The following is a 17711-nucleotide window of genomic DNA, read 5'->3' as shown; positions in this document are numbered from 1 at the left end:
AAATGCTCCTATGGCCAAGTTTAAGTCACCAACATGATGTTGCTTAACACAAGAGACATCAATTACCCATTGACTCTCACGAGTTTTCAGTGTGAGCCGGCCTCAGTCCACCACTGTCAGGATCCCCAGGTCCTGACTTCACAGCCTGGGAGCTACAATGTGAGGCTCCCCAAGTCCTCATCAGAAAGCCCTAGCTGGCCCCCAGTTCACCTCTACATCAGTCATATCCAAGCAGGGAAATCATCATAGGAAAGTGGATCCCAAAGTGGTGACTCTTCACCCCCCAAACTCTGACAGTGAAGAATACAAAACCTAATTGCCAAATTCCAAATGCAAGCATGTGGTGGGGGGTGGGGGCTGATGCTACTAACCCTGGGTAGGGTAGGAGAGGGTTGGGAGTTGATCAGGTTGTGAAGGGGTCTGATGGAGGCACGGGACTTTAAACTAGAAACTCCTGGAGTGGTAGAGAATTATACCAGAGTTGAAATCTGTCAACCTTCAAAGGGCATTAGCTTTGGAATCAGACTTACTGGTTGCATGACCAAATTAGTTATCTATTATCCCAAAACTTAGCATACAAACATTTATGATCTCATAATTTCTGAGAGTCTGGATTCCAGGAATGTCTAAGTTGGGGGGTTCTGGCTTGGGGTTTCTCATGAGGTCACTGTCAAGCTGTCAGCCAGGGCTGTACCATCCAAAGGCTCGACTGGGGCTGGAGGAGCCACTCCCAGGGAGGTTGCCTCACATGCCTGTTGGCAGGAGGCCTCAGCTCCTGGCCACACAGGAATCTCCACAGCGTGGCTTGAGCTTCCCCCACAGCGAGTGATACCAGAGAGAGCAGAAAGGCAGCCACGATGTCCTTTATAATCTAGTTTTAGAAGTCACCCAATGTCCCATTCACCAAAGGCACTGAATAGTCACTAAATACAGCCCTCACTCAAGGAAAGGGGAATTAGGCTCCAGCACTTGAAGAGAGGAGCATCGAAGAATTTGTGGACATGTACGTATTTTTTAATGCAGCTATTCATCTGGCATATGGTCCTATTGTAAGACCACCACAGGGACCTTGGGCACATCATTTTCCCTCTCTGAATCTCAGTGTCCTCACCTATGCGATGGTTCTGATGGCATTTGCCTTATGAGATTGCAGTTAACTACCAACTATTCACAAAGCAAACAGACTAATTTTTAAAAATGTAAATGTCAGTTCCTTGTTAAAAACTCCTATGTGGCCTCTCATTACTTGTATAATAAAAGCCCAAGTCCTCCCCACAGCCCACCAGGCCCTGCATGACCTGCCCCATCCCCTCCTCCCCTCCCTGTCTCCCCCTCCTCTCTCTGCTGCAGCCACACGGGCCTCCTCGCTGTTCCTCCCACATGCCAGGCTCGGTCCTGCCCCAGGGCCTTTGCACGTGCTGTTCCCTCAGCTTGAAATGTTCTTTCCTGATCTGTATGGCCAGCTCCTCTTCATCCTTCAGGTCTCAGATTGAATGTCACCTCCCAAGAAAAGCCTCCCTGATTAACTCAGCAGAAATCATCCTCTGGCTGATTACAGACATCCTCTATTTCTTTTCTTTATAGTATTTACCTTGAGTTCATGCTGGACTGTGAATTCCATGAAGGTAGAGACTGTGTCTTTTGCAGTCATATCCTAGCCCCCAGTGCATGGCTGGCACTCAACAGATAAGTTCTTTTAAATGAGTGTATGGCAGGGCTGGCCAGCTAGTTCAGTTGGTCAGAGCACAGCCTCATAACACCAAGGTCACTGGTTCAGATCCCCATACCAGCCAGCCTCCGATAGATTAAAATAAAACAATAAAAGAGTATATGCGGCTGGCGAGTTAGCTCAGTTGGTTAGTGTGTGGTGCTGATAACACTAAGGACCAGGATTCGACACCAGTACTGGCTAGCCTCCGAAAATAAAAAAAAATTTAAAAGGAGTTGGATTTGGTAACCATCATAGTTGTAGTAGGTTGAACAGTGACCCCCCGCAAAATATATATTCATGTCCTAACAAGTGGAACTTGTGAATGTGGCTTTATTTGGAAAAGGGTCTTTGTGGATGGAATTATGTTAAGGATCTCAAGGTGAGATCATCCTGAATTTGGGTGGGCCCTAAATCCAAAGACAGTATCCTTGGAAGAGAAGAGAAGGGGAAGGCAGACTCAGAAAGGAGGGCCATGTGAGGAGGCAGACGTGGGGCGGTGCTTCGACAAGCCAAGGAACGCCAGGATTGCTGGCGGCCACCAGAAGCTGGGGACAGGCCTGGGCAGATTCTCCCTCAGCCTCAGGAGCCGGCCCTGCTCCACGTTGATCTCGACTTCTGGCCTCCAGAACTACAAGAGGATACACTTCCGGTGTTTAAGCCACCCCACTGGTATGACATACTTGTCATGGCAGCCACAAGAAACGGATACAATAGCAATCATTTATTTGAGAGAAAATCAGCAATGGATGGTAAAACTGGCGAGTGAAAGTTTGATGAGGATCAGATGTTTACATGGTCTCAAAGTACCTCCCCACGGACACTTGCCATCTTGTGGGATGAAAAAGTCATTTATTTGAGAGAAAATCAGCAATGGATGGTAAAACTGGCGAGTGAAAGTTTGATGAGGATGAGATGTTTACATGGTCTCAAAGTACCTCCCCACGGACACTTGCCATCTTGTGGGATGAAAAAGGAAAACGGGGAGCTATGGACGTTACCACGCGTTACCACGACCCAGACCAAGGTTCAGTCACCAGAAATGGGGCGACCCGACCTCGTGGGCCTCCCGAGAACACATCATTTCTGTGACACTCCTGCCAGGAAGGTGCAACGTGAACCTGATTGTTGGAAAATACCAGACAAACCCAAACGGAGGGGCAGTCTCCAGCATGGCTGGCTGGACTCTTCAAAAATATCAGTGACACATAAGACAACAGAAGGCCGAGGACTATCTCAGGTGACAAGAGACAAAACAGACGCAAGGAGAGAACGCGATGCCTGACTGGGATTTCCGTTGCCATCAAGAATGTTATGGGGGGGAGGAGGGGCTGGCCGGCAAGCTGGTTGGTTAGAGTGCGGAGCTGAAGACACCAAGGTCAAGGGTTCAGATCCCTGTACCCCAAAACAAAAGAACATTATTGGGGCAATCGGTGGAATTTGGATATGATAGTGTATGAGTTTCCTAGGGCTGTCGCAACAAAGTACCACTAACTGGGTGGCTTGGGACAACAGAAATTTATTCTCTCACGGTAGAGCTAGAATTCCAAAATCAAAGTGTGGGCGGGGCAACAAGGCGTGGACTCTCCTGGCTCATGGCTGCGCCCCTTTGGTCTCCGCCTCCGTCTTCCCACGGCCGTCCTCTCCCTGTGTCTTCCTTCTGTGCATGTCTGTGTGTCCAAATTTCCCCTTTTTATAAGGACAAGCCCTAATGACCTCATCTTAACTCGATCCCCTCTGCAATGACCTTGTCTCCAAAGGTCACATTCTGAGGTCCTGGGGGCGAGGACATCAACATATCTTTTTTGGGGAACACAACCCAACCATAACCACAACAGATGGAGATTAGATACCAGTTCTGTGTCAGTGTTACATTTCTTGAGCATCTGCAGATTTTCGTATCTGTGGGGGGATGGGGGGTGTCCTGGAACCAATCCCCTATGGATACCAAGGTACAACTGTATACACAGTATAGAGAAGAGTAAATGTGGGAAAGGGGTCATTATGAGAATTCTTTGTCCTAGTTCTGGAACTCGTTGGTAAGTCTGGAAGGACGTCAAAATTAAAATGAAAAGAGGTGGGCCGAGCCCGTGGCGCACTCGGGAGAGCGCGCTGCTTGGGAGCGCGGCGGTGCTCCCACCGAGGGTTCGGATCCCATGTGGAGACCGGTTTCTGCTCATTGGCTGAGCGCGGGGTGGGCGCAACACCGAGGGTTGCGATCCTGTTGCCGGTCCCCAGTACGGGCGCGACACCAAGGGTTGCGATCCCGTTACCGGTCAGTAAAAAAGACAAAAAGGAAAATAAATAAATAAATAAAATAAAATGAAAAGAGGCGCGGGAAGTGAGCACTCACCCTGATCCTGCCCCGTCTTCCTGCCCTCCTTCCGCCCCTGGGCTACCCCTGCCTGGGAGGCAGGACTTCCCAGCCAGCGTTGATTCCCACGGATTATCCAGCCAGGGATCCACACTTGCTGAAAGTGTAAACAGCCCAGCCCCTTGGAAGGCAAGTCGTAGTGTCCTTTACAATTAACAGTGGCCGGTTAGCTCAGTTGGTTAGAGCAGTGTTATAACACCAAGGTCACGGGTTCAGATCCCCATACCAGCCAGCCACCAAAACCCCAAAAAACCCCCAGAAGTTAAAAATGAACATTATGCACCTCCTTCGAGCCTGCAGTTCCATTTCTTGGTGTCCTAAAGAGATACTTGACCCCATTCACGAGGACACACTCATGGGAGGGTTTGCCCTGACACTGCATGTGGCAGCAAATATCAGGAACAAACACAACATCCCTTGCAGAGGGGGAGGAGCGCCGAACTCTGGCACAAACGACGGGATATACGCTGTGGCCCAAAAGCCCAGACCTAGGCTTGGTCACACAGGAGGCAGCTGTGAATACTTCTGGAAGAACCAGAACCTGCTAGCAGAGGCCTCACCCCACAACCCCCTTGTCAGATGCTGGCAGAGGGAAAGTGGCCCGGTCAGCTAGGTGGATTCCTTTTATTGGTTCCAGACAGTTCTGTGGAGGGAAGGGATGGAGCCACATGGGGGTAGGTGGGCTCACCTGCATGCCCATAACATGGCCGACATCCCAAGGACGGTCTGTGACAGGACCAGGGAGTCATGCTGGAAGCTGAGAGGTGCTCCAGGAATGTGGCAGCCCCCAACATGGTGCCAAGTGGGAGCAGGGGCAGCTTGGGTCCCCGAGATGCTAGTGGGGAGACAGGAGAGAAGCCGAGTCCCCAGGCTGAAGCCCTTGCCGGCCCCGCTGGCCTTGGTGGCTACTGGTGCTCGCCTGGTTGTGGCCCTGGTTGGTGCCAAGGCCTCCTGCTCTAACCACCAGCTCTCAGGGTATGGCTGAAGCTGGACCTGAGACCCTTGACCTTGAAGGGCTGGGGCGGGGCTCAGTTGCTGCCGCTGCTGTCATCACTGTCCAGATAGGCCCCCAGCTGGCTCAGGGAGGAGGCACCAGGTGTCGGGGGTGCAGGGTCAGTTGCCTTCCTGCTCTGAAGGGCACCTGGAGGGGAAGGCAACAGTCAGCTGAGACTAGGCTGGGAGCTCAAGCTTGACCATTCCAGCTTGCTGGCGAGGCCCAGAGGTGGAAAGCATGCGAATGGCCCAGCCTTCTGGAAAGCTCCTGGTGGGGCCCATGGCAGATTTAAACCCGCACACCCTTTGGCAACTGCACTTCTGGAAGCTCCAGCCAGGCAGGCAGAGTGCACCGCAGAAAGTGGACATGGCTCTGAAGTCCAAAGTCAAGCCACAGATTATGGTGATTCAGAAGGGACACACCCCCGGCTGTGTGGCTTCAGGTGAGTGGGTGCACCTCTCTGAGCCTCGGCCTCCCCATCTGACCAGCGGGTAACAGCGGTACAGGTAAGGGCTGGCTCACTTACATGGAAGACTCACTGTGTTACAGGGTCTAAACAAGCACCTGACGTGGAGCAGCTCATGTAATCAACCCCAAACCAAGTTCCTACCCTACCTAGAAGGTAAGTCCTGTTATTATCTGCTTTTTTTTTTTCCTTTTTGTCTTTTTTCGTGTCCGGCAACAGATCGCAACCCTCAGTGTTGCGCCCGCACCGGACCAGGACCGGCAACGGGATCGCAACCCTCGGTGCTGCACCCGCACCTCGCTCAGCCAGTGAGCGGGAACCGGTCTGTATGTGGGATCCGAACCCTCGGCGGGAGCGCCGCCACGCTCCCAAGCGGCGCACTGTAGCAGTGCGCCACCGGGCCGGCCCTATTATCTGCTTTTAACAGGACGGGAAGCTGAGGCCCAGGGGTGAGGGGAGATCCTTTGACCAAGACCACACAAGAAGCAAGTGGAGGCATGGGGGATGTGCACCCAGGCTGCTCGGCTCTGGAATCCTGGTCCTAACCACCTGGCCACACTGACACCCCCTCCTCCAACTCTCCATTTTCCGGGGTTGGTGTGGGGCGTGGGGGCCACAGAGCACCAGCTACGCCAGCCCTGAGGTGTCAACGCCCAGGACCTGGGTCTGCTGACAACGGATGATGAAGGTGGGGTGCCGCAGGGTCTGACATTTAGTTTTTATACACTTCTTTGTGACTTGGGTCTTAAAGCACTTGCTCCTTCTGCAATTAAAAGGAAAAAAAACCCTCCATGCCTTCTCCCCTTACTCCACTAATCGTCCCTGGGAGGGAGACGCATGTCACCCTAACCCGCTCCATGAAGGCTCCAGAACAGCGCCGGGGTTGGGAGGCGCTGCTGCCACCTAGGGGCTACTGGGGACACTGCACCCGGCTCCCGGAACCTGGGGGACTCACCCGGGGCGGCTGCTGCCTGGCCCTGCCCGGCGCTGTGCTCCCGCTCTGTCTTCCTCTTCTTCACCACGACCAGGCCTGACAGCTGGGGCCGGCTGCCGAGGCTGCCAAAGCTCTGCTCCCAGCTCTCCACCTTCCTCTTGGCCTTAGGGGCCTGTGGGGCAAGGGGGGACACGTAGGGTGGTCTGGCCCAGATCCAGCCCCACTGACCTCCGTGCTCATAGTCTCCCGATGAACCAGCTGCCGGAGGGGTCCTTACCACCCTCATCTCCACTACTGTGCTGACCAAATCTCTCCCCCGCTCTAAAGTCCTCTACGGCTCCCAGAGCCCTGGGCCTGGTACTCCTAGGTCTCCGCCCATTCTTCAGCCCATACACCCTGCACTGGCACTTCCTAAGTCACAGTGTGGCTTCTCACTGCCACACCTTCAGCCATGCCATTCCTTTTACCTGGAATGTCCCCCTGTCCTCTCATTAACTTGGTGAACTCCTATGTATCCTTCAATACCCCACTCGAGTATGTCCTCCTCCATGAAGCCTCTCCCCACAGTTCAAGCTCAAATGAGTGCCACATGTCCCTGCTCACCATGCCCTCTGCCACTTGTTACCCGACTTCTCAACTATGCATGCGTGCTGTCCTGCTCACTGCCGGGTCTGTGGTCCGCAAACAGTTCTGGGCATACAGCAGGTACTCAGTCAATGCATTTGAGGGACTGAGTGAACATGGAGGCACCCACCTTGGGGAATAGTTACAGGGAGACAGACAAGGGCTCGGCCCCACTCCCAGCTCTTCAATCGCACCACAAGGGACCCCTTCTGTCTGTTATTTGTTTAGACAGAGGAACTGGCAACCACTGGATTCAAAAGGCACAAAGGGAACAGGACTGGCAGGGCCTCACGATGGGAGGAGAGATGAGGGACAAGTAAACACATAACCAGGACAATCTCTACTGAGATGTCAGGGCAGTGTAACAGTGGGAGGGGAGGGGGTGGCCACTTTGGACAAGGTGGTCGGGGAAGCCTTGTTAGAGGGTGACTGGGCTGATATCAGAACGAGGAGGTGGTGGTGACAAGCATAGGTCACAGGGAGGGTGATCCAGGCAGAGGGAACAGGGAGACAGAGACCCGAGGGGAGACTGAGCCTGGCATATCCAAGGCAGCAAGGAAGCTGTCACCCCTGGAGGGGGAGACGAGCAGAGGCGGAGGACACAGTGGCCATTCTGCACACTGCGTATGCTGGCCGGGGCTGCATGGGGCCTGGGATAGACGGCCATTTAGCAGGGGAGAGAAGGCAGATGAGCGATCTTGGCTGAAGCTTTTTCATCCAGCACCACTGACGCACAGGATTAACTGGTGTTCTGTACCCTTGCCAAACACTACCAGGGCTCTCCCCGCAGGCTCAGTGCCAACGCATACATGTTCCTGAACCTGCTTCTGCTGGTTGTACTTGTCATTCAACCAAACCAAGGAAATAGAGGTGTGAAAGGAGACATGCATAACTTCCTATAAGAGTTAAAGTGAACGGGGGACTGGCCGGTGAGCTCAGTGGGTCACAGTGTGGTGCTGAGAACACTGAGGTCCAGGGGCTGATCCCTGTCCCGGCCAGCCACCAAAACAAAAACAGAAGAGTTAAGGTGAAGATTTGAAAAGCGTTGATAAAGGCATATTGTGTGAAACAAAACAAAGCAAAACACCTGCTATCAAATCGAGTATCGGCAAAAGATGGGAGGGATAAATCACAAAAGGTCAGGCTGCTCTGAAAGTAGCTTCGCTCTCTTGCTCCACTTGGGGGAAAAAAAAAAAAGGAAATAGTCGATGACGAATTCTGGGGGCAGTTTATGTAAGAAAAACAACGTGAGAACTCTAATTAGGGGAAACATCCTCGAGGAAAATGTCTTTTAAAAAAAGGTCCAAGGCTGGACAGTTAGCTCACTTGGTTAGAGTGTAGGAAATAGTCGATGACGAATTCTGGGGGCAGTTTATGTAAGAAAAACAACGTGAGAACTCTAATTAGGGGAAACATCCTTGAGGAAAATGTCTTTTAAAAAAAGGTCCAAGGCTGGACAGTTAGCTCACTTGGTTAGAGTGTGGTGTTGAGAACACCAAGGTCAAGCGTTCGGATCCTTGTGCTGACAAGCCATCAAAAAAACCCAAAAGCCAAAATAAACAAAAAAAAAATGCCTTGGTTCTATATCAAAAGATTAGTGGGGGAGAGTATTTGACCCCTAAACCCATTCTTTCTTCTAGCTGGCATGGAATTCCCAGCTGGAACATGGCTGTCTTCACTAAGAAGACTACATTTCCCAGCCCCCTTTGCAGTGGGAGGTGCTCACGCCCTGAGCAGAAGGATGTGCTCAACCCAAGGTGTGCCCCTTCTACCCCTCACCCCCTCCCACTGACTGGGGTGCAGAGAAATGCCGCGCCAGGAGGGCGTCATCCTAGGTACGGCAGAACAGTTACAAGACAGGCACCTGGGCCCTGACACCTGGGGCCGCCTTCCCTGCTCTGGATTGCTCTGCACGGCTGGGATTTGAGAGAAAAGCAAGCTTCTACCCAACTGAGACTGCTGTGACTTCGGGTCTTGTCTGGTGGCTGGGCCTGTACTACCACCAACACAGAACACAAATGTGTTTAGAACTAAAATGAAATGTTTCTGAGTGTCTGTTATTGGTGGATGATCCCTCACTTTAACCACCTTCTTCAATGAACAAACCAGAGTGGCCTCAGCCTTGGATAAGACAGCCATGGTGGAAATGCCAGTCCCCACCCAACCCCTCTTCTCTTCTTTCTAGGTAGAATAGCAGCCAGGCTCGGGCCAGCTGCAGACTGCACTTCCTGGCCTCTCTTGCAGCTAGATGTGGCCAGTGACTAGGAACTGAGGTGGGCAACATCTGAGTCTGGGCCTCAGGGCACTGGCAGGTGATCCTCCATTCACCCTTTCCCTTCCCACAGCTGGACCTCGAGGGTGCTCTGAGCCAGCTGTAACCACAGAGCAGGAATCCACACTCAGGGAGAAGCACAGCAAGGAACTGGAAGAAGCCTGAATTCCTGCATGACTTCGTGGAGCAGAGAAGTCCTCGACTGTCACTCCGGTACTGTCACATGACTGAGGAATGAACTTCCATGTGCTTTATGTCAAGCTACAGACCCATAGTAGGCCTGACCCCTGGTTTTGTAAATAAAGTTTTATTGGCACATGGCCACGCCCATGTGGGGTAAATAACCCATGACCTACAGCTGCTTTGGGGCTACAACAGCAGAGTACAAGAGTTAGGCTGCCCCTGGCTTCACCTGTCCCTCATTCAGCACAAGCACGCATGCAACTCCGCCAGCCCTGCTCACCTCGTCCAGGATGGCAGTGGGGCTGGGCCACAGTGCCGGCCGGGGCGGGGCAGGCACAGCATCATCCTCTGAGTCTGAGTCCTCAAGCAGCCTTCGGTTCCTGGCTTCCTCCAATAAGGCCCTGTGGGGTGGAACGTGGGGGCTGGGGGACATGCTCTGCAGGGGACAGTGCCCTGATATGCTTTCCTGCCCTTGGTGAGCTTGGGTGGGGCAGGAGGCCACAGATAACTTTGAAAAAATCAACTTTCTTTCATCCACTGAGGGCAGTGGTGTGGTTAAACACCTGGACTGGCTGGGTGACTTCAGCTGGGACCATGGCTGGACATTCCTGAACCTCGACTGTGATGGTAATCATGCTGCCTTCCAGGGCCATGAGATGAGCAGCACCTGATACCTGGAAGGTGACTGATGACCGTGTGCTCCTGTCACTATTACTTACTCAAGGGCTCATCCCTCTGCCCACCCAGTAGGTGCCTCCTGAGGACCCATGACATGCCTGACCCTGTTCTAGGCCTGGGGGATGCAGGAGAAGCCACTCAAAGTCCCTGTTCCCACAGCACTCAGACGCTACAGGAGGCAGGAGCGGGGATAAACCAGGAAAAGAATGAATCAACAAAAAGATTCCAGAGGGAGGTGGGTGCTGAGCAGAACAGCATCAACCAGGGAGGCCCAAGGCTGCGTCTTGAGAACGGCGGCTGCAAAGCCCGCCCTGGCTGGCATCTGGAACCTGGGCTCCGGGGGCCCTGCTTCTATGACAGGAGGGGTTCCTGGGCCTACACTGTCAGTGCAAACATTGTGGTTTAAGTTCAACCCTGCCTTCCACCTTCTACCTTCAGTTGTCATGGCCCATTGATGGGGATGAAATGGGTCCTGAGCAACTCTCCTCGGGGAGGATTCTGGAAGCCGAGCCTGAAACCCCCCAGTCCACCCCATGTGCCTTTTCCCTGAGCTGACTCTGCTCTGCATCCTTTCATCATAATAAGCCATGGCTGTGAGGACAACCCATGCAGAGTCCCAGGAGCACCCCCCAGCAGATCTCCATGCATAGGGTGGTCCTGGGGACCCTGACATAGCTGCCACGAGAAAGTGTGATCGGGTGAGTAAGAAAGATCTCCCTGAGAAGGTGACACTGGAGGGAGCCATGGAAAGATCCAGAAGAGGGGAGCATAGGGCGGGGGGACAGCCGCCTGACTCACGCCATCTCCCGCTCGTCCTCCTCCTGCTCCTGCTTCTGCCGCTCCTCTTCCGACAGCCGGTGCTGCCGCAGCATGGCCTCGAAGTCCACGTGCGCCTGCCGCTGGTTCAGGTCCTTGAGCTCCTGCAGGTTCTCCAGCACTTCCATCTCCAGCTTGGAGTCTTTGGTCCGGTTCTCCAGCACCTGGTGGGCGCAACCAGGCAGGGCTGAGTGGCATGCTGGGATTGTGCCCTGGGGGCCGCCCCAGGCCAGGGAAGTCCCACTTCTGTCCCTCTGTCCTGCTCAGGGACCTCCTGCTTGGCCCCATCACTGTGCCCATTTCACAGGTGAGAACACTGAGATCTAGGGAGAGGAGGTGACCACCTGAGGCCATGTAGCGCCCCAGGCCAGGGAAGCCCCACTTCTGTCCCTCTGTCCTGCTCAGGGACCTCCTGCTTGGCCCCATCACTGTGTCCATTTCACAGGTGAGAACACTGAGATCTAGGGAGAGGAGGTGACCACCTGAGGCCATGTAGCTGGAGTCTGGCCCTGGACTCAGATGGCCTGGTTTTCCAGCCTGGCACCATTATGAAGTAAAAATAATACTGAAAATTTTTTATAAAACAAATTGAGCACCTACTGTATGCCAGGCCCTCAGCTAAGTTGTTTCCCAATATAGTCTCATTTAATCCTCACAACAAGCCTCATTTTACAGAAAGGGAAACTGAGTCTCAGTGTGGTGAGCTCAGGTGCCCCAGGTCTCAGAGAGGCGGCTTTAGAGCTAGGCAGGACTGGGTGTGGGTCCCATCTTGGCTACTTCCTAGTGGTGCAGTCTTGTTGTACTGAACCGTCAGAAAACGGCAATTGTGGTGGTTTTAAAAGGCATCCACACAGTCTTTTAAGTCCCTCCCTTTAAAAGGTGGAGCCTGATCCCCCTCCCTGTGAGCATGGGCTGGACGTGGCAGCTGGAGAATGACAGAAGTATGAGTAAGCCACTCCCCAGACAAGGACATCAAAGACAGGGCAGCTGCCTCCTGCTCTCTCTCTGGGATACCTCGCTCTGGGGCAGCCAGCCACCACGTCATGAAGAAGCTCAAGCCGCACTGGGGAGAGGCCCACGTGCAAGGAGCTGAGGCCTCCGACCAACAGCCACACAAGGCAGCCAGCCTGGAAGCAGCTCCTCCAGTCCCAGTCGAGGCTTCAGACAATGCAGCCCTGGCTGACAGCTTGACCTCAGGAGAGACCCCAAGCCATAAACTCCCAGCTGAATCAGTCCTGGATTCCTGACCCTCAGAAGCCATGGGAGACAATAAACGTCTGTTGCTTGAAGCCACTTACTGGTTTTGGTTTTTGGCAGCTGGCTGGTACTGGGCTCGAATGCTGGACCTTGGGTGAATTTGCTTGGTTTTGGAATAACTTGTTACATATCAGTAGCTGACTAACACCAGGGTGACAACTCCCTGCTGTCAGCAGGGAAGTAAAGTCGCACACAGACAGCATGGGGGCAGCTCCGGGCACACAGCAAACCCTTGCTGAGGCCCATTCCCTCCCTGCTGCTCTGCATCAGCTCTGACGTGGCTTGCTCAGAAAACTCACATTTGGCAGAGGTGGAGGGGTCCAGGAATAAATGGGGAATGTGGAAGTGGGATGGCACAGGAAGAAACATAGTCATTTTGACATTTCTGAGAAAAACAACAAAACTCTCCAATGGAAGGTGAAAATAATTTCTTATGAAGAATAACAATCCTAGCAGACATTCATAGAGCGCTGACTGTGTGCCTGGCCCTGTTCTGACAGTTTTAAGTGTCTGGACTCACTGAACCCTCACCACAGTCATGTGAGACGGGCACAGTTATCAACCCCATTTCACAGATGAGGGTGCTGAGGACCAGAGGGGCCAAGTGGCTGGCCCAAGGTCACAGAGCTGGGAAATGCTCAAGAGAACAGCTCCTTATGTAGTTCTAGTCTTTTTTTTTTTTTCGTGGCCGGTAAGGGGATTGCAACCCTTGGTGTGGTGTCACCCGCACTGCGCTCAGCCAGTGAGCACACCGGCCAGTCCTATATAGGATCTGAACCCGTGGCGGGGGCGTCACTGCGCTCCCAGCGCCGCACTCTCCCAAGTGTGCCACGGGGCCGGCCCTGTATTTCTAGTCTTAATACCCATTGGCCTAACAGGTCATAGAAAGCTTCTTAGAAAACGGGGGCAGCCAACTGGAGGCAGCACCTTCTGTTCTGAAGACCAACTTCCTGCCCCCTATATTCGTTTCCTCCTGATGCACTGTGTAACAATTTGCCACAAACTGGGTGGATTAAAACCCACAAATTCATTGTCTCAGTGTTTCAGTGGGTTGGGAGCCCAGCATAACATGGGTGGGATCTCTTACAGGGTCTCACCAGGCTGTGGTCTCATGTCACACTCAGGATTCTCTCCTGAGCTCATTCAGGAGGTTGCTGGCAGAATTCAGTTCCCTGTAGTTGTGGGACTGAGGTCCCTGTTTTCTTGCTGGCTGTTGACTGTTCTGTCACTTCCTCTGTCTCTGACGCTAGGCCCAGATTAAAAAGCTCATGTAATACTTCAGGTCCACCTAGATAACCTCCTTTGGTAAGGTCAACTGAGCCATAACTTAACATATCATAACCTAACCATGGGAGTGGGATGCTTCCAATTCACAGTCTAGGGGACCACCCGGGGCATGTGCACCGGCTGGCAGGGTCTTGGAGGACATCTTGGAGTTTTACCAACTACACACCCCACCTCATCACCCTGCCTGGGAACCTGAGGCAGGAAGGGGTGACAACACAGACGGCACATGCACACATGCACACGCACGCACACATGCACACGCAGCACCCAGCTCACCTTCATGGGGTTGTTCAGCTCTTCATCCTCCCTCTCCTTCTGCACCCTCTTCTCCTCCTCCTCCAGGAGCTTCTCAGCCTGGAAATTCCGCGTGGCCCCATGCTCCATGGTGTAGTCTGTGTTTTCGGGGTCTGTCTGGAAGGAAGATGGACAAACATCAGCTCCCTGGGCACTGAAAGCTTCTGCTAAAGAGCTCCCAGCAGCCCAAGCCCCTTCTCTCTGTTTTTTGATTCTTCCTGCTATCTTTCCTTTATTTTTCATGTCTTATCACTTTTGCTAGTATGGTTCTTTCTAGTGCTCTCATCTCTGTCTGCAGAAATGCTCAAGTCCCCAGCAGGGACATTAAAACTCTTCTCTGCCAGCCCACTGCCTCCCTGCCACCCTCACCCTCCACTCCCCACCTTCAGCATGTTTACAGATAGAATCTCCAGGCCTTTGCACATGTCACAATCCCTGCCCTTTTGGTGTGTGTGCTTAGTAGCATCTCTGCTTTGATTGTGAACTACATATACAACTGAGTACATGACACGCACGTACTTGTGTTTATTAACTTGAGAGGCGAAGGGCTGGTCCATGGCTCACTCGGGAGAGTGTGGTGCTGATAACACCAAGGCCACAGGTTCGGATCCTATATAGGGATGGCCGGTTAGCTCACTTAGGAGAGCGTGGTGCTGACAACACCAAGTCAAGGGTTCAGATCCCCTTACCTGTCATCTTTAAAAAAAAAAAAAAAAAAAACAACTTGAGAGTCTAAATATAACTTGGTATCCTGGATCAGACCCTGGAACAAAATAGGGACAGTAGCCGAAAAAGTGAATTCTGCATCGAGTCTGGGGTTGGTAACATTCTAATGCTGGTTTCTCATTGTGACAACCACGTTGTGGTTACAGGAGATGCTAATGTGAGGGGAAGTGGGTGAGGGGTAGACAGGGACTGTCTGTACTATACTTCCAACTTTTATGTAAATCTACAAGTATCCCCACATAAGATGTTTTATTATTAGAAAAGAGGAAGCGAGGAAGAATGTAATCACTATGTACATGTGGGCATAGGAAATTTGTTGAAAATCGTATAAGAAATTGTTACAGCGTTTGCTCCTGTGCACTGAGTGGCTGGGCAGAGAGAAGCAGTAGACCAACTCTCCAGTTTTAATCCTGCCCTTTTTTGTCTTTTTTCATGACCGGTAATGGGATCGCAACCCTCGCTGTCGCGCCCGTACCGCAACCGGCAACGGGATCGCAACCCCCAGTGTCCTTTTTTGTCTTTTTTTCATGACCGGTAACAGGATCGCAACCCTCGCTGTCGCGCCCGTACCGCAACCGGCAACGGGATCGCAACCCCCAGTGTCGCGCCAGCACCACGCTCAACCAGTGAGCAGACCGGTCTCTATATGGGATCCGAACCCTCAGCGGGAGCACCACCGCGCTCCCAAGCGCCGCACTCTACCGAGTGCGCCACTGGGCCAGCCCTCAAATCTTATTTTTTTAATCAAAGAAAAAAAAAGCTTATGAAAAAATAAAAATAAAAACCTTAAACACTACCAAAGTATAAAAACGGAAAACTTTAAGTTCTTCTTGTCCTTTCCCCAAATCCTTAAGGTAACAATTAAAAGTAAAAACATGACTTTTTGTTTGTTTGTTTTTTTGGGCACCTGGCCAGTACAGGGATCCAAGCCCTTGACCCTGGTATTATAACACCTCACTTTAACCATCTGCGCCAACCAGCGAGCCGTGAAAATGTGATTTTTACTGACTACCTAATATTCTATTGTACAATAATTTGTTCATCCCATCCCCTAGTATTGTACGTGTAGGTTGCTTCTATCTTTTTGCCTTGATATTTAGCACTGCCATGAACATCTCCCCCAAATCTCTGTCTGTTTCTTGGACATAAACTGAAATGGAATTTCCTTGGAGAGTGAGGATATAAGCTGGTCACTCCCAGAGCCCTCCCGATCCAAGGGGACCTGGGGTACAAAGGAGCAGCCTGGCTGACCATCTACCTTGAAAGTGATCTCTGCCAGGCAGCGGGTGCACTTGATGTAGAAGCGGAAGATGGGCAGGCCCAGGTAGACCTCGTTCTGCACCGTCTCTTTGCGTGCGTTGAACTTCTTCCCCTTGTAGATGTACTCTCCACACGTCTTACACCTGTGGCAGGATGGAGGAACCCGTGCCATATCGGGACTCTGGCCCCTACTGGTGGGACACTATGGCATCCTGCAAGATCACTGCTTGCTTGCCTCCAGAGACAGGGAGCTTCCTCCCTCCTGGGGCAGACTGCCCCATTGTGGGTACAAATTTCCCCACCTGAAATTCTCTTCTGCTCATCATAACCTGGCCCAAGTGTCCCCTCCATGGGAGCACCCAGACTAGGTCATATATTCCCAGAAGCAAGCCTGGTGCTTATGAGGCATCCCAGCCTCCACGAGGGAAGATTCTGCATACAGGAAGGAGCTCCTGCCACCCTGCCCTCCCTCATCCCTCCCACTCAGGCCCTGTGCTCTCCAGCCCCACCACGCCCACCTACTGGCTATCCCTACAAATGCTTCCAGCTCATCCCACCTCAGCACCTTTGCTCTTGTGGTTTTCACACCCTATGACACCCCTCAACCTTTAGGCCTCAGCGCCACTGTCATTTCTTCTGACATTTCTCTGACCACTCTGGGTACTGTGTGAGAGAGAATAACGGAGGCCCCTCCAAGGGGGTGAGATTTGAGCCAAGATCTAAAGGGTGAGGAGGAGCCAGCTACATTCCAGGCAGAGGCAACAGTACGTGCAAAGGCCCTGAGGTAGGAAGAAGCTTGGTTGTTGGAGGAGCCGAAATGTATGCATGGGGACCCATCTCTGCACTCCCACTTTTACTAATGATTAGGACCTTGATGCAGGCACTGGTTAGGAGCTCTAAGAGGTCTGGGAGTTTAATCCTGAATGTTGAAAAGAGTGAGGCTTGGAGCGGTCAATGTCTGAGCCAGGACCAGTGGCCTGGTCTGAACACTGGGGACAGGCCACCTCTCTGGATGCCAGGCACTGGGTCTGTCAGCCCAACTGGTGGGGGAACCTAGGGGGTGCTCACCTCATATTGAAGGGGGCCATCAACCTCACCACGTACTGTCGGTCTTTGGGGAGCTTGAGTTTGGGGATCTTTGATGGGTCAAAGTCCGGCGGGTAGTATTTCTGTGGGGAGGAATGAAGTGTCAGGGGGAGCTCTTTTCAGAAGCAGGGGTAGGCCATGGGCAGAAGGAAGGGTCTCTGGGGAGCTATGTCAGGGAGTTCCTAAGAGCACCCAAAGCTCTGTGATTTGCAGGAAGGACTCCCAGGACTCAGCCTACAGTTGTCCTCGTGGCTATGGTTTATTACAATGAAAGTAAACCAAACACAATCAGCAAAGGTAAAAAGCCCCTTGGGGTGAAAGCAGGAGGAAACCAGCTTCCAGAATCCTTTCCCAGTGGAGTCACACAGGATGCACTTAATTCCCCCGACAACAAGTTATGACAACACGTATGAAGTGTTGTCTACCAGGGAAGCTCATAGAGATCCAGGGCTTGTACTAGGGGCTGGTCACGCAGGTACTTAATTCCCCCGACAACAAGTTATGACAACACGTATGAAGAGTTGTCTACCAGGGAAGCTCATAGAGATCCAGGGCTTGTACTAGGGGCTGGTCACGCAGGTACCCTCTGCCTGGCACATGCCAAGATCCTAGACTCCCAAGCAGACAGCAGGGGTTCAGCAACAATCACATTGTTGGGGGCCGGGTCCGGGACGCACTGGGGAGAGTGCGGCACTGGGAGCGCAGCGGCGCTCCCGCCGCGGGTTCGGATCCTATATAGGGATGGCCGGTGC

At 52.6% G+C, this 17711-nt stretch overlaps 1 protein-coding gene across 2 annotated transcripts in view; it reads right to left on the bottom strand.

Moving 5' to 3' along the window:
- Positions 1-3064: 3064 nt before the first annotated feature.
- The window catches only part of CCDC94 (coiled-coil domain containing 94), a 16844-nt gene continuing 2197 nt past the window's right edge, over positions 3065-17711 (bottom strand). Inside the window, exons 2-8 of one of the 2 annotated variants that reach the window (XM_008584413.1) lie at positions 16942-17042; positions 15872-16016; positions 13870-14004; positions 11032-11213; positions 9836-9956; positions 6498-6648; positions 3065-3103 (exon numbers count right to left, since the gene is read on the bottom strand). In XM_008584413.1, coding sequence (XP_008582635.1) covers positions 3096-3103; positions 6498-6648; positions 9836-9956; positions 11032-11213; positions 13870-14004; positions 15872-16016; positions 16942-17042 — 843 coding nt within the window. In that variant the 3' untranslated portion in view covers positions 3065-3095. Of the gene's footprint in view, positions 3104-4692; positions 5224-6497; positions 6649-9835; positions 9957-11031; positions 11214-13869; positions 14005-15871; positions 16017-16941; positions 17043-17711 lie in introns of those variants that run through there. The other variant, XM_008584412.1, reaches the window with a different exon arrangement.

Source organism: Galeopterus variegatus, unplaced genomic scaffold, assembly GCF_000696425.1.
Source record: "Galeopterus variegatus unplaced genomic scaffold, G_variegatus-3.0.2 Scaffold3258, whole genome shotgun sequence".
Lineage (NCBI taxonomy): Eukaryota > Metazoa > Chordata > Mammalia > Dermoptera > Cynocephalidae > Galeopterus > Galeopterus variegatus.
This window is presented reverse-complemented; position numbering and strand designations above follow the sequence as displayed.